General features: G+C 50.6%; 1 protein-coding gene across 2 annotated transcripts in view; it reads left to right on the forward strand.

Moving 5' to 3' along the window:
* Nucleotides 1-14,806, forward strand: part of LOC137346301 (H-2 class II histocompatibility antigen, A-U alpha chain-like) — a 133,210-nt gene that overhangs the window by 113,010 nt on the left and 5,394 nt on the right. For both annotated transcript variants that reach the window (XM_068009782.1, XM_068009783.1), the window contains exon 4: nucleotides 14,392-14,539. In XM_068009782.1, the coding sequence (XP_067865883.1) occupies nucleotides 14,392-14,537 (146 nt within the window). In that variant the 3' untranslated portion in view covers nucleotides 14,538-14,539. The remainder of the gene's footprint in view (nucleotides 1-14,391; nucleotides 14,540-14,806) is intronic.

Here is a 14,806-nt window from a genome sequence, read left to right on the forward strand (position 1 = left end):
ACGGAGTCTTTTAAGTATAACCCTAGTAAAGGCCTTCCAAGTGACGCTGAGGAGAGAGATGCCCCTATAGTTGTTGCGGTCTCTCCTCTGTCACCTTTGTTTTTGTATAATGTGATGATTTTGGCATCACACATCTGTGGAACAGAGCCTACTTTCCAGCAAAGAAGGAGAAGGTCATAAATGTGTTGCAATAGATGGGACTTTCCATCCTTTCTGGGTGCCCTTCTATTCGCTAGGCAGTCTATGGTCTTCTGGAGCTCCAGTGATAAGGGTCCTTCATCTAACTCATCCATGCCAGATGTTGCGAGAGAGCACCAAGCACAGAATGGGAGATGTCGATGGCAGGGCCAAGAGCCCTCTTGATCCCTTCATACGTAAATAACTCTCAACACCTTCAATTAAGTAGAAGTTGGCCTACACAGAACGAAAAAAGTGGTTCATTATGTAGCCTTCCGGAATGAATCTCTGACCAATATTGAAACTTAGTTTCTGCAGAACCAAGGCTGGCTATGTGTATAACAAGACTGGAAAAACCTACATCCCAGTACCATGCCAGGTGCATCATGTTATGTGTGGGGTTTTTTTTCTGTCCTGCGCATTATATATATTTTGTTTCCCATATTTTAGATTATTTTCATCGGTGGGTTTTCATTCACTCGGGCTCCCAGACGATCTTCACCAGTGCTGTTATCAAAGTAGATTTTGACAGCATGCCCAGAATTATGAGCAGAAAAGATTTTGAGCTACAAGATTTATACTGCACCTCCTCGTGTGTTTCTGAGAAGCAGAATATCATAACAGTCCGTGTTTTAGGCTTCAACTGTGAAACACGTAAATTGAAGAATAGATGAACAAGTGTTTTATTTATAATATGATCTATCTCCCATGGTATTTTCCACAGTAAGTCAGTGAATATGATTTCCCTTGCCTCTCTCTCTTCCTTATTGCCACGGCTCGGCAACATGTCTGTAAACAGTGTCCATAGTAAAAGATTTTGAGGTCTGTGACTGGTAATTTCAGGGATGAGAAATTTCCCATTGGCTTCTTCTTTCTGGCTGTAAAAATAAAAAAATCGCAAGAAGTACAGCAGTTTCTGAACTTCAGACAGGTTCGGGGCTTTCCGATGGGTTCTGATTTATTTTTGAAAAGTCTTCCAGAAAACCCTGAACCTGCCCAAAGTTCAGAAACTGCTGTTCGTGCTCTGAGCAATGGTCAGAGAGAGAGGAGAAAAGAGGGATGGACACAAAGGGAGGTGAGATGGACGCAGAGAAGGAATAGGGATTGACACAGAGAGAGCAAAAGATCAAGGTCACTTTTTTATTATTTGTTGGATGTGGGTATTACCAGCATTTATTGCCTATTCCTCCTTGAACTGAGTGGCTTGTTAGGCCATATAAGAGACAACCACGTTGATGTGGGTCTGGAGTCACATGTAGGCCAGACCAGGTAAGGTCGGCAGATTTCCTTCCCTGAAGGACATTAGTGAACCAGATGGGTTTTTACAACAATCGATTCATTAGACTAGCTTTAAATTCAAGATTTATTAATTGAATTCAAACTTCACCATCTGCTGTGGGAGGATTCAAGCCCATGTCCCCAGAGCATTAGCCTGGGGCTCTGGCTTACTAGTCCAGTGACATTACCACTACGCCACCACCTCCCCACATACTCCTGATAGATGGACATCTATCCAGATTCTCCACATCACTACATCAAGTGTGAGGGCAGACATCAACAATGCCAGGTACCTCACTAAATAGGGAGAAACGTGTTTGAAATTGGACTGTGTTTTGATGGCATTAGGTTGGCCGAACACTTTATTTACAGATTAATTGCCCCCATGTCCATAGCTGAGTCAATAATTTTGTTAAATATTCATGGTGCCTATCCCTACTCATTGTCTACTCAGTCCTTAATTCTGACCGCTTCCCTCTGTCTTTTGCTTCTCTTTTTCATGCTCTCTCTCTCTCTCTCTCTGTACAGCAGATTGCATTTAGGGTGGGGGTTATTATAAAGAATATATGGCCCTCAGCGTCTCTCTTTCCTTCACCTCCTCCAATCATTAGTCCTTTTTTCACAATCAAAATGTGTCCTCCAGACCTTTAGTTTCCCACTTCCCCTTCCTATCATCCCCTCACTCCCAACAGTATCCCATGTCTTCCCCTGTCAATGACTCACTTGATCTCTGTATTCTGCTCTCCCCCCTTTCTCTAGTGTCATTCTCCTCCCCATAAACACTCCATCTACTCCCATCCACTGGGCGGTGAAAGTCCAGGCCCCGCCCTTCACCCTCAACCAGGTTCCTCCTCCACTCCCTGTCTTCCCCCCAAATCTCTGTCCTCCCCCACAGTCTCTGTCCACCCCCCAACTCTCTTCCCGCCTCTTCACACTGTTCCTCCCACCACTCTCTTCCCACTCCGCACTCTGTTCCCGCTCCTCACTCTCATCCCCCACATCATTCTCCCCCCCCCAATCACTCTCTTCCCCCCTGCTCTCTTCCCGCTCCTCACTCTCATCCCCCCATCACTCTCTTCCTTCACTGCTCTCTTCCCCCACTGCTCTCTTCCCCCACTGCTCTCTTCCCCCACTGCTCTCTTCCCCCACATCACTCTCATCCCCCCATCACTCTCTTCCTCCACTGCTCTCTTCCCCCACTGCTCTCTTCCCCCACTGCTCTCTTCCCCCACATCACTCTCTCCCCCCACATCACTCTCTTCCCCCACATCACTCTCTCCCCCCACATCACTCTCATCCCCCCCATCACTCTCTTCCTCCACTGCTCTCTTCCCCCACTGCTCTCTTCCCCCACTGCTCTCTTCCCCCACATCACTCTCATCCCCCCCATCACTCTCTTCTTCCACTGCTCTCTTCCCCCTCTGCTCTCTTCCCCCACTGCTCTCTTCCCCCACATCACTCTCTCCCCCCACATCACTCTCTCCCCCCACATCATTCTCTTCCCCCACATCACTCTCTTCCACCACTGCTCTCTTCCCCCACATCACTCTCTTCCCCCACATCTCTCTCTTCCCCCACATCATTCTCTTCCCCCACATCACTCTCCTCCCCTACATCACTCTCATCCCCTCCCTGCTCTCTTCCTCCACATCACTCTCCTCCCCCACATCGCTTTCATCACCCCCTGGAGGAAAATGTAGCTGGTCTGACTAGTAAGTTTGCAGATGACACAAAGGTCGGTGGAGTTGCGGATAGTGATGAGGATTGTCAGAGGATACAGCAGGATATAGATCGGTTGGAGACCTGGGCAGAGAAATGGCAGATGGAGTTTAATCCAGACAAATGTGAGGTAATGCATTTTGGAAGGTCTAATGTGGGTGGGAAGTATACAGTAAATGGCAGAACCCTTAGAGTATTGACAGGCAGAGAGATCTGAGCGTACAGGTCCACAGGTCACTGAAAGTGGCAATGCAGGTGGATAAGGTAGTCAAGTAGGCATACGGCATGCTTGTCTTCATCGGTCGGGGCACAGAGTATAAAAATTGGCAAGTCATGCTGCAGCTGTACAGAACTTTAGTTCGGCCGCATTTAGAATATTGCGTGCAATTCTGGTCGCCACACTACCAGAAGGACGTGGAGGCTTTGGAGAGGGTACAGAAGAGGTTTACCAGGATGTTGCCCGGTCTGGAGGGCATTAGCTATGAGGAGAGGTTGGATAAACTCGGATTGTTTTCACTGGAACGACGGAGGTGGAGGGGCGACATGATAGAGGTTTACAAAGTTATAAGCGGCATGGACAGAGTGGATAGTCAGAGGCTTTTTCCCAGGGTGGAAGAGTCAGTTACAAGGGGACATAGGTTTAAGGTGAGAGGGGCAAAGTTTAGAGGGGAAGAGCGAGGCAAGTTTTTTACACAGAGGGTGGTGAGTGCCCGGAACTTGCTGCTGGGGGAGGTGGTGGAAGCAGGTACGATAGCGACGTTTAAGAGGCATCTTGACAAATACATGAATAGGATGGGAATAGAGGGATACGGTCCCCAGAAGTGCAGAAGGTTTTAGTTCAGGCAGGTATCGAGATCAGCGCAGGCTTGGAGGGCCGAATAGCCTGTTCCTGTGCTGTACTGTTCTTTGTCCTTTGTTCCCCACATCACTCTCTTCCCCCCGCTTTCTTCCCGCCCCTCACTCTCTTGCCCCACATCACTCTCATCCCCCACTGCTCTCTTCCCGCCCCTCACTGTTTTCCTGCACACCTCTCTCTTGCCCCATATCCTCTCACCGCCCTCCCCCGTTCTCTTCCCGCCCCTCACTGGCTTTAATCTAATTATCACAGTTCTGGGGAGGGTCTCCTGGTGGGATTTCTAGCTGTGCCAAGGATAAGGTTTTGGAGCAAAAGACAATGGTTGTTTCAGGACTCTGACTGCTGCATTTGTGGGGCAGCTGTAGAGGAGAGTCCGATTTCTAAAGGAACAGACTTTAAATTCCTGGACTGCAAGAATTAAACATCCCCAAGTTACAGCACAAAACAGGCCATTCGGCCCATTGATCCATGCTGCTGTCTATGCTCCACTCGAGCCTGCTCCAACATTCAATTAGATTATGGCTGCTCTGTATCTTAGCTCCATCTACCCTCTTTGGTTTCATCGCCTTTAATACCCTTACCCAATAAAAATGTATCAATCTCACTTGTGAAAGTTTTAATTGAGCCCCAGCCTCAACAGCTTTTTTGGGGAAGGGAGATCCAGTTTTCCACTACACCTTCTGTGAAGAACCGCTTCCAAACATCACCCCTGAATGGCCTGATTTTAAGGTGTTGCCCCCTTGTTCTGGACTCCCCTCCCCTCCCTTATCTGTATTTACCCGATTGAATCCTTTGATCACCCCTCGATTAAATCAACCTTAATCTTCTATAGACCCGGCCCCGGGGGTATTGACCACAATCCGGGGACACAGACCGCAGGGTCAGGCCAAGTCCACCGGTGGATGCCCCTGAAGCAGCTGGGCCTCAGGCCTCCCTCCCCTGGGCCCCGGGCCTCCCGTCTTTACCTCAGGCCCGCGGCTCCAACCTGTGATCTGGCTGCCACCCACACTTGCTTTCCCGGAACCCAAGCTCCCTAGCTCCAGACTTACCCAGAAGCAGATTCAGGCGCACCGCTCGGCATGGGATAAAGCGGATTGCAAGCAGTGCCACCCACATAACTACACCGCCTCCACCCCCCCCACCCCCCACCAGCTTCTGGGCAGCAACCACTTCCTGATTTTATACAATACTCAAAGTAGCATGCATGTGTGCATAGTATTTTTTGGTAAAAGCTTCAAGATCAGATAGTATAAGATCCAAAGTGATACTCTAGAATCGATTGGCAGGCCAGATGGAAACGTTTGTGGGCCAGATTCTGGCCGTGGGTTGTGTTTTTAGACAACCATAGAAATATAGAAAATAGGAGCAGGAGCAGGAGTAGGCCATTCAGCCCTTTGGGCCTGTTCCACCATTCAGAAAAGGTCATGGCTGATCATCTAATTCAGTACCCTGTTCCTGCTTTCTCCCCATAATCCTTGATCCCATTGGCATTGAGAAATATGTCCATCCCTTTCTTGAATATATTTAATGGCTTGGCCTCCACAGCCTTCTGCGGTTGAGAATTCCACAGGTTCACCATTCCTCATCTCGTTTCTGAATGGCATACCCTGTATCCTGAGACTGTGACCCCTGGTTCTGGACTCCCCAGCCATCGGGAACATCCTCCCTGCAGCTAGCCTGTCTAGTCCCGTTGGAATTTTATAGGTTTCTATAAGATCCCCTCCCATTCTTCTAAATTCTGGTGAATATAGGCCTAATCGACCCAATCTCTCCTCATACATCAATCCTGCCTAGTAAATGGTCTTTGCACTCCCTCCATGGCAAGAACATCCTTTCTCAGATACGGAGACCAAAACTGCACACAATACTCCAGATGTGGTCTCACCAAGGCCCTGTATAAATGCAGTATTTTTTCTTTTTTATATTTTTTTTGTTTGTTTTATTTTATTTTATCCTGGTTTGTTCAGTTTGCCTACCCACTGTTTTTTTCATGTTTGTACATGCAGCTGTTCAATCTCAGTCTGTTAACACCCTATCTGTACTAATGCTTTGTCTTTCAACACACCATTAACATATTGTCTGCCTTCGCTCCATGACCTTCTGGTCGGTTATTGTGTGACCTTGTCCTATCTACACCTTCCCCTTTGTTATCTCTTGCCCCACCCCCGCTTTACTTGCTCGAAACCTTTTACATTTCTAATATTTGCCAGTTCTGAAGGGTCAGTGACCTGAAACATTAACTCTGCTTCTCTCTCCACAGATGCTGCCAGACCTGCTGAGTATTTCCAGCATTTCTTGTTTTTATTTCAGATTTCCAGCATCCGCAGTATTTTGCTTTTATTATGTACCATTCGCCTTCCTAACAGCTTGCTGCACCTGAATGCTTGCTTTCAGCGACTGGTGTACAAGGACACCCAGGTCTCATTGCACCTCCCCCTTTCCCAATCTATCATCATTCAGGTAATAATCTGACTTTCTGTTTTTACAACCAAAGTGGATAACCTCACATTTATCCACATTATACTGCATCTGCCATGCATTTGCCCACTCACCCAACTTGTCCAAATCACATTGGTGTCTCTTTGCATCCTCTTCACAGCTCACATTCCCCCCCCCTCCCAGCTTTGTGTCATCTGCAAACTTGGAAATGTTACATTTGTTCCCTCACACAAGTCATTAATATATATTGTGAATAGCTGGGGCCCAAGCACTGATCCCTGTGGTACTAATCACTTTCTTTCTTTCGCATTTATTCTTCTATCAGCAATGAAGTGGAATTGGCCATTGTACTAATCCAACCTCCCACCGCAGTATCATTTAAGGGTAAAATAGGAGAATGGCCAACATCAGAAATAGTGCAATCGAAAGATCCCACTTGCTGATTTTAAAGCTCTCGACCGGGACTTTGCCAGAGGAATCCAAAACTAATCCTACTTTCTCCCCATAGCCCTGTATCAGTCCCAGACTAATCCCACTGCCCCGCTCTCTCCCCATAGCCCTGTATCAGTCCCAGACTAATCCCACTGCCCCGCTCTCTCCCCATAGCCCTGTATCAGTCCCAGACTAACCCCACTGCCCCGCTCTCTCCCCATAGTCCTGTAATAATCACCGACTAATCCCACTGCCCCACTCTCTCCCCATAGCCCTGTATCAGTCCCAGACTAATCCCACTGCCCTACTCTCTCCCCATAGTCCTGTAATAATCACCGACTAATCCCACTGCCTCTCTCTTTCCCCATAGCCCTCTGTCAAACACAGTCTAATCCCACTGCCCCGCTCTCTCCCCATAGTCCTGTAATAATCACCGACTAATCCCACTGCCCCGCTCTCTCCCCATAGTCCTGTAATAATCACCGACTAATCCCACTGCCCCACTCTCTCCCCATAGCCCTGTATCAGTCCCAGACTAATCCCACTGCCCCACTCTCTCCCCATAGCCCTGTATCAGTCCCAGACTAACCCCACTGCCCCGCTCTCTCCCCATAGCCCTGTATCAGTCCCAGACTAACCCCACTGCCCCGCTCTCTCCCCATAGCCCTGTATCAGTCCCAGACTAACCCCACTGCCCCGCTCTCTCCCCATAGCCCTGTATCAGTCCCAGACTAATCCCACTGCCCCACTCTCTCCCCATAGCCCTGTATCAGTCCCAGACTAACCCCACTGCCCCGCTCTCTCCCCATAGCCCTGTATCAGTCCCAGACTAACCCCACTGCCCCGCTCTCTCCCCATAGCCCTGTATCAGTCCCAGACTAATCCCACTGCCCCACTCTCTCCCCATAGCCCTGTATCAGTCCCAGACTAACCCCACTGCCCCGCTCTCTCCCCATAGCCCTGTATCAGTCCCAGACTAACCCCACTGCCCTGCTCGCTCCCCATAGCCCTGTATCAGTCCCAGACTAATCCCACTGCCCCACTCTCTCCCCATAGCCCTGTATCAGTCCCAGACTAACCCCACTGCCCCGCTCTCTCCCCATAGCCCTGTATCAGTCCCAGACTAACCCCACTGCCCCGCTCTCTCCCCATAGCCCTGTATCAGTCCCAGACTAATCCCACTGCCCCGCTCTCTCCCCATAGCCCTGTATCAGTCCCAGACTAACCCCACTGCCCCGCTCTCTCCCCATAGCCCTGTATCAGTCCCAGACTAATCCCACTGCCCCACTCTCTCCCCATAGCCCTGTATCAGTCCCAGACTAACCCCACTGCCCCGCTCTCTCCCCATAGCCCTGTATCAGTCCCAGACTAATCCCACTGCCCCGCTCTCTCCCCATAGCCCTGTAATAATCACCGACTAATCCCACTGCCCCACTCTCTCCCCATAGTCCTGTAATAATCACCGACTAATCCCACTGCCCCACTCTCTCCCCATAGCCCTCTGTCAAACACAGTCTAATCCCACTGCCCCACTCTCTCCCCATAGCCCTCTGTCAAACACAGTCTAATCCCACTGCCCCACTCTCTCCCCATAGCCCTCTGTCAAACACAGTCTAATCCCACTGCCCCACTCCCCATAGCCCTGTATCAGTCCCAGACTAACCCCACTGCCCCGCTCTCTCCCCATAGTCCTGCAATAATCACCGACTAATCCCACTGCCCCACTCTCTCCCCATAGTCCTGTAATAATCACCGACTAATCCCACTGCCCCACTCTCTCCCCATAGCCCTCTGTCAATCACTAACTAATCCCACTGCCCCACTCTCTCCCCATCGCCCTCTGTCAATCACTAACTAATCCCACTGCCCCACTCTCTCCCCATAGCCCTCTGTCAATCACAAACTAATCCCACTGCCCCACTCTCTCCCCATAGCCCTCTGTCAAACATAGTCTAATCCCACTGCCCCACTCTCTCCCCATAGCCCTCTGTCAATCACTAACTAATCCCACTGCCCCGCTCTCTCCCCATAGCCCTCTGTCAATCACAAACTAATCCCACTGCCCCACTCTCTCCCCATAGCCCTCTGTCAATCACTAACTAATCCCACTGCCCCGCTCTCTCCCCATAGCCCTCTGTCAATCACTAACTAATCCCACTGCCCCACTCTCTCCCCATCGCCCTCTGTCAATCACAAACTTATCCCACTGCCCCACTCTCTCCCCATAGCCCTCTGTCAATCACTAACTAATCCCACTGCCCCACTCTCTCCCCATAGCCCTCTGTCAATCACAAACTTATCCCACTGCCCCACTCTCTCCCCATAGCCCTCTGTCAATCACAAACTAATCCCACTGACCCACTCTCTCCCCATCGCCCTCTGTCAATCACTAACTAATCCCACTGCCCCACTCTCTCCCCATAGCCCTCTGTCAATCACTAACTAATCCCACTGCCCCACTCTCTCCCCATAGCCCGCTGTCAATCACTAACTAATCCCACTGCCCCACTCTCTCCCCATAGCCCTCTGTCAATCACAAACTAATTCCACTGCCCCACTCTCTCCCCATAGCCCTCTGTCAATCACAAACTAATCCCACTGCCCCACTCTCTCCCCATAGCCCTGTAATAATCACCGACTAATCCCACTGCCCCACTCTCTCCCCATAGCCCTCTGTCAATCACTAACTAATCCCACTGCCCCGCTCTCTCCCCATCGCCCTCTGTCAATCACTAACTAATCCCACTGCCCCGCTCTCTCCCCATCGCCCTCTGTCAATCACTAACTAATCCCACTGCCCCACTCTCTCCCCATAGCCCTCTGTCAATCACAAACTAATCCCACTGCCCCGCTCTCTCCCCATAGCCCTGTAATAATCACCGACTAATCCCACTGCCCCACTCTCTCCCCATAGCCCTCTGTCAATCACTAACTAATCCCACTGCCCCACTCTCTCCCCATAGCCCTCTGTCAATCACTAACTAATCCCACTGCCCCGCTCTCTCCCCATAGCCCTCTGTCAATCACAAACTAATCCCACTGCCCCACTCTCTCCCCATAGCCCTCTGTCAATCACTAACTAATCCCACTGCCCCACTCTCTCCTCATAGCCCTCTGTCAATCACAAACTAATCCCACTGCCCCACTCTCTCCCCATAGCCCTCTGTCAATCACTAACTAATCCCACTGCCCCACTCTCTCCCCATAGCCCTCTGTCAATCACTAACTAATCCCACTGCCCCACTCTCTCCCCATAGCCCTCTGTCAATCACTAACTAATCCCACTGCCCCACTCTCTCCCCATAGCCCTCTGTCAATCACTAACTAATCCCACTGCCCCACTCTCTCCCCATAGCCCTGTATCAGTCCCAGACTAACCCCACTGCCCCGCTCTCTCCCCATAGCCCTGTAATAATCACCGACTAATCCCACTGCCCCACTCTCTCCCCATAGCCCTCTGTCAATCACCGACTAATCCCACTGCCCCACTCTCTCCCCATAGCCCTCTGTCAATCACTAACTAATCCCACTGCCCCACTCTCTCCCCATCGCCCTCTGTCAATCACTAACTAATCCCACTGCCCCACTCTCTCCCCATAGCCCTCTGTCAATCACAAACTAATCCCACTGCCCCACTCTCTCCCCATAGCCCTCTGTCAATCACTAACTAATCCCACTGCCCCGCTCTCTCCCCATAGCCCTCTGTCAATCACAAACTAATCCCACTGCCCCACTCTCTCCCCATAGCCCTCTGTCAATCACTAACTAATCCCACTGCCCCGCTCTCTCCCCATAGCCCTCTGTCAATCACTAACTAATCCCACTGCCCCACTCTCTCCCCATAGCCCTCTGTCAATCACAAACTTATCCCACTGCCCCACTCTCTCCCCATAGCCCTCTGTCAATCACTAACTAATCCCACTGCCCCACTCTCTCCCCATAGCCCTCTGTCAATCACAAACTTATCCCACTGCCCCACTCTCTCCCCATAGCCCTCTGTCAATCACAAACTAATCCCACTGACCCACTCTCTCCCCATCGCCCTCTGTCAATCACTAACTAATCCCACTGCCCCACTCTCTCCCCATAGCCCTCTGTCAATCACTAACTAATCCCACTGCCCCACTCTCTCCCCATAGCCCGCTGTCAATCACTAACTAATCCCACTGCCCCACTCTCTCCCCATAGCCCTCTGTCAATCACAAACTAATTCCACTGCCCCACTCTCTCCCCATAGCCCTCTGTCAATCACAAACTAATCCCACTGCCCCACTCTCTCCCCATAGCCCTGTAATAATCACCGACTAATCCCACTGCCCCACTCTCTCCCCATAGCCCTCTGTCAATCACTAACTAATCCCACTGCCCCGCTCTCTCCCCATCGCCCTCTGTCAATCACTAACTAATCCCACTGCCCCGCTCTCTCCCCATCGCCCTCTGTCAATCACTAACTAATCCCACTGCCCCACTCTCTCCCCATAGCCCTCTGTCAATCACAAACTAATCCCACTGCCCCGCTCTCTCCCCATAGCCCTGTAATAATCACCGACTAATCCCACTGCCCCACTCTCTCCCCATAGCCCTCTGTCAATCACTAACTAATCCCACTGCCCCACTCTCTCCCCATAGCCCTCTGTCAATCACTAACTAATCCCACTGCCCCGCTCTCTCCCCATAGCCCTCTGTCAATCACAAACTAATCCCACTGCCCCACTCTCTCCCCATAGCCCTCTGTCAATCACTAACTAATCCCACTGCCCCACTCTCTCCTCATAGCCCTCTGTCAATCACAAACTAATCCCACTGCCCCACTCTCTCCCCATAGCCCTCTGTCAATCACTAACTAATCCCACTGCCCCACTCTCTCCCCATAGCCCTCTGTCAATCACTAACTAATCCCACTGCCCCACTCTCTCCCCATAGCCCTCTGTCAATCACTAACTAATCCCACTGCCCCACTCTCTCCCCATAGCCCTCTGTCAATCACTAACTAATCCCACTGCCCCACTCTCTCCCCATAGCCCTCTGTCAATCACTAACTAATCCCACTGCCCCACTCTCTCCCCATAGCCCTCTGTCAATCACAAACTAATCCCACTGCCCCGCTCTCTCCCCATAGCCCTGTAATAATCACCGACTAATCCCACTGCCCCACTCTCTCCCCATAGCCCTCTGTCAATCACTAACTAATCCCACTGCCCCACTCTCTCCCCATAGCCCTCTGTCAATCACTAACTAATCCCACTGCCCCACTCTCTCCCCATAGCCCTCTGTCAATCACAAACTAATCCCACTGCCCCACTCTCTCCCCATAGCCCTCTGTCAATCACTAACTAATCCCACTGCCCCACTCTCTCCCCATAGCCCTCTGTCAATCACAAACTAATCCCACTGCCCCACTCTCTCCCCATAGCCCTCTTTCAATCACAAACTAATCCCACTGCCCCACTCTCTCCCCATAGCCCTCTGTCAATCACTAACTAATCCCACTGCCCCACTCTCTCCCCATAGCCCTCTGTCAATCACTAACTAATCCCACTGCCCCACTCTCTCCTCATAGCCCTCTGTCAATCACAAACTAATCCCACTGCCCCACTCTCTCCCCATAGCCCTCTGTCAATCACTAACTAATCCCACTGCCCCACTCTCTCCTCATAGCCTTCTGTCAATCACAAACTAATCCCACTGCCCCACTCTCTCCCCATAGCCCTCTGTCAATCACTAACTAATCCCACTGCCCCACTCTCTCCCCATAGCCCTCTGTCAATCACTAACTAATCCCACTGCCCCACTCTCTCCCCATAGCCCTCTGTCAATCACTAACTAATCCCACTGCCCCACTCTCTCCCCATAGCCCTCTGTCAATCACTAACTAATCCCACTGCCCCACTCTCTCCCCATAGCCCTCTGTCAATCACTAACTAATCCCACTGCCCCACTCTCTCCCCATAGCCCTCTGTCAATCACAAACTAATCCCACTGCCCCGCTCTCTCCCCATAGCCCTGTAATAATCACCGACTAATCCCACTGCCCCACTCTCTCCCCATAGCCCTCTGTCAATCACTAACTGATCCCACTGCCCCACTCTCTCCCCATAGCCCTCTGTCAATCACAAACTAATCCCACTGCCCCACTCTCTCCCCATAGCCCTCTGTCAATCACAAACTAATCCCACTGCCCCACTCTCTCCCCATAGCCCTCTGTCAATCACTAACTAATCCCACTGCCCCACTCTCTCCCCATAGCCCTCTGTCAATCACAAACTAATCCCACTGCCCCACTCTCTCCCCATAGCCCTCTGTCAATCACAAACTAATCCCACTGCCCCACTCTCTCCCCATAGCCCTCTGTCAATCACTAACTAATCCCACTGCCCCACTCTCTCCCCATAGCCCTCTGTCAATCACTAACTAATCCCACTGCCCCACTCTCTCCTCATAGCCCTCTGTCAATCACAAACTAATCCCACTGCCCCACTCTCTCCCCATAGCCCTCTGTCAATCACAAACTAATCCCACTGCCCCGCTCTCTCCCCATAGCCCTCTGTCAATCACAAACTAATCCCACTGCCCCACTCTCTCCCCATAGCCCTCTGTCAATCACTAACTAATCCCACTGCCCCACTCTCTCCCCATAGCCCTCTGTCAATCACTAACTAATCCCACTGCCCCACTCTCTCCCCATAGCCCTCTGTCAATCACAAACTAATCCCACTGCCCCGCTCTCTCCCCATAGCCCTCTGTCAATCACAAACTAATCCCACTGCCCCACTCTCTCCCCATAGCCCTCTGTCAATCACTAACTAATCCCACTGCCCCACTCTCTCCCCATAGCCCTCTGTCAATCACAAACTAATCCCACTGCCCCGCTCTCTCCCCATAGCCCTGTATCAATCCCAAACTAACCCCACCGGTTGTTATGATCTGGAATGCACCGCCTGAAGGATGCTGGAAGCAGATTAAATCATAACTTTCAAAGGTAATTGGATAAATATTTGAGGGGAAATATTGCAGTGCTATGAAGAAAGGACAGGGGAGTGGGACTAACTGGACTGATCTTTCAAACAGCTGACAGCAATATGATGGGCCAAATGACTGTCTTCTCTACTGTATGTTTTTATGAGTACCTCAAATACCTGCTCAGAAGTAATTTCCCATCCCGGGTAGCATCCTAATGAAACCACATTGTCTGTTTCCTGTGTGTTTAATACCCTTTCTCTGCAGATAATACTGTAACTGTGGGCATATCAATCTCATGTACAAATTTATCATCTATTCCGAGCCTTTGGCCCTTGAATGTGTGACTGTGACTGTAGTCCATAGCTAAATGGAAATTTGTGACCACCGAGTATCCAAATTGTTGATGTGTGCTACAGGTCTGTGAGGTTCCCACCAGCAGTGTGAATTATTAAATAGTCTCTCCACTCTGTTGTGTTCACCTTGTGTTTCACTGTGAGACTCTCATTCCTTTCTTGTCTCTCTCTGCACAGAACCTGAAATACCTGAGGAAAAGTCTGGTCCTGGGACAGTGATCTGTGCTCTGGGACTCACCCTGGGAATCATCAGCGCTGTTGTAGGGATCATCTTACTGATCAAAGAGAGACAGCGGCTGCAAGCTCAGCAACACGGTATCTAGGGGTAAGTGCAGGAGACAGGAACACTTCACCGTCTGTGTGTATTGGTAATGCTACTGGATGACAGTAGGTACCTACTCCTGATAGTCGCTGATCCTTGCTGCGATGTGCACATATATAGACAGGATTGAGCTCAGCTTTCATACCCTTGTCAACGCTCACACATGAAGAATCGGTACTTGAATAAGGTGCAGGATGGAGTCCCAGCAAGAGCTAGCACCTTCAGGAGAGGGGGACACCTTCACCATCTGAAGCTACCTTGAAGCTACAC

Source organism: Heterodontus francisci, chromosome 29 (genome assembly GCF_036365525.1).
Source record: "Heterodontus francisci isolate sHetFra1 chromosome 29, sHetFra1.hap1, whole genome shotgun sequence".
In the NCBI taxonomy this organism is placed as follows: domain Eukaryota; kingdom Metazoa; phylum Chordata; class Chondrichthyes; order Heterodontiformes; family Heterodontidae; genus Heterodontus; species Heterodontus francisci.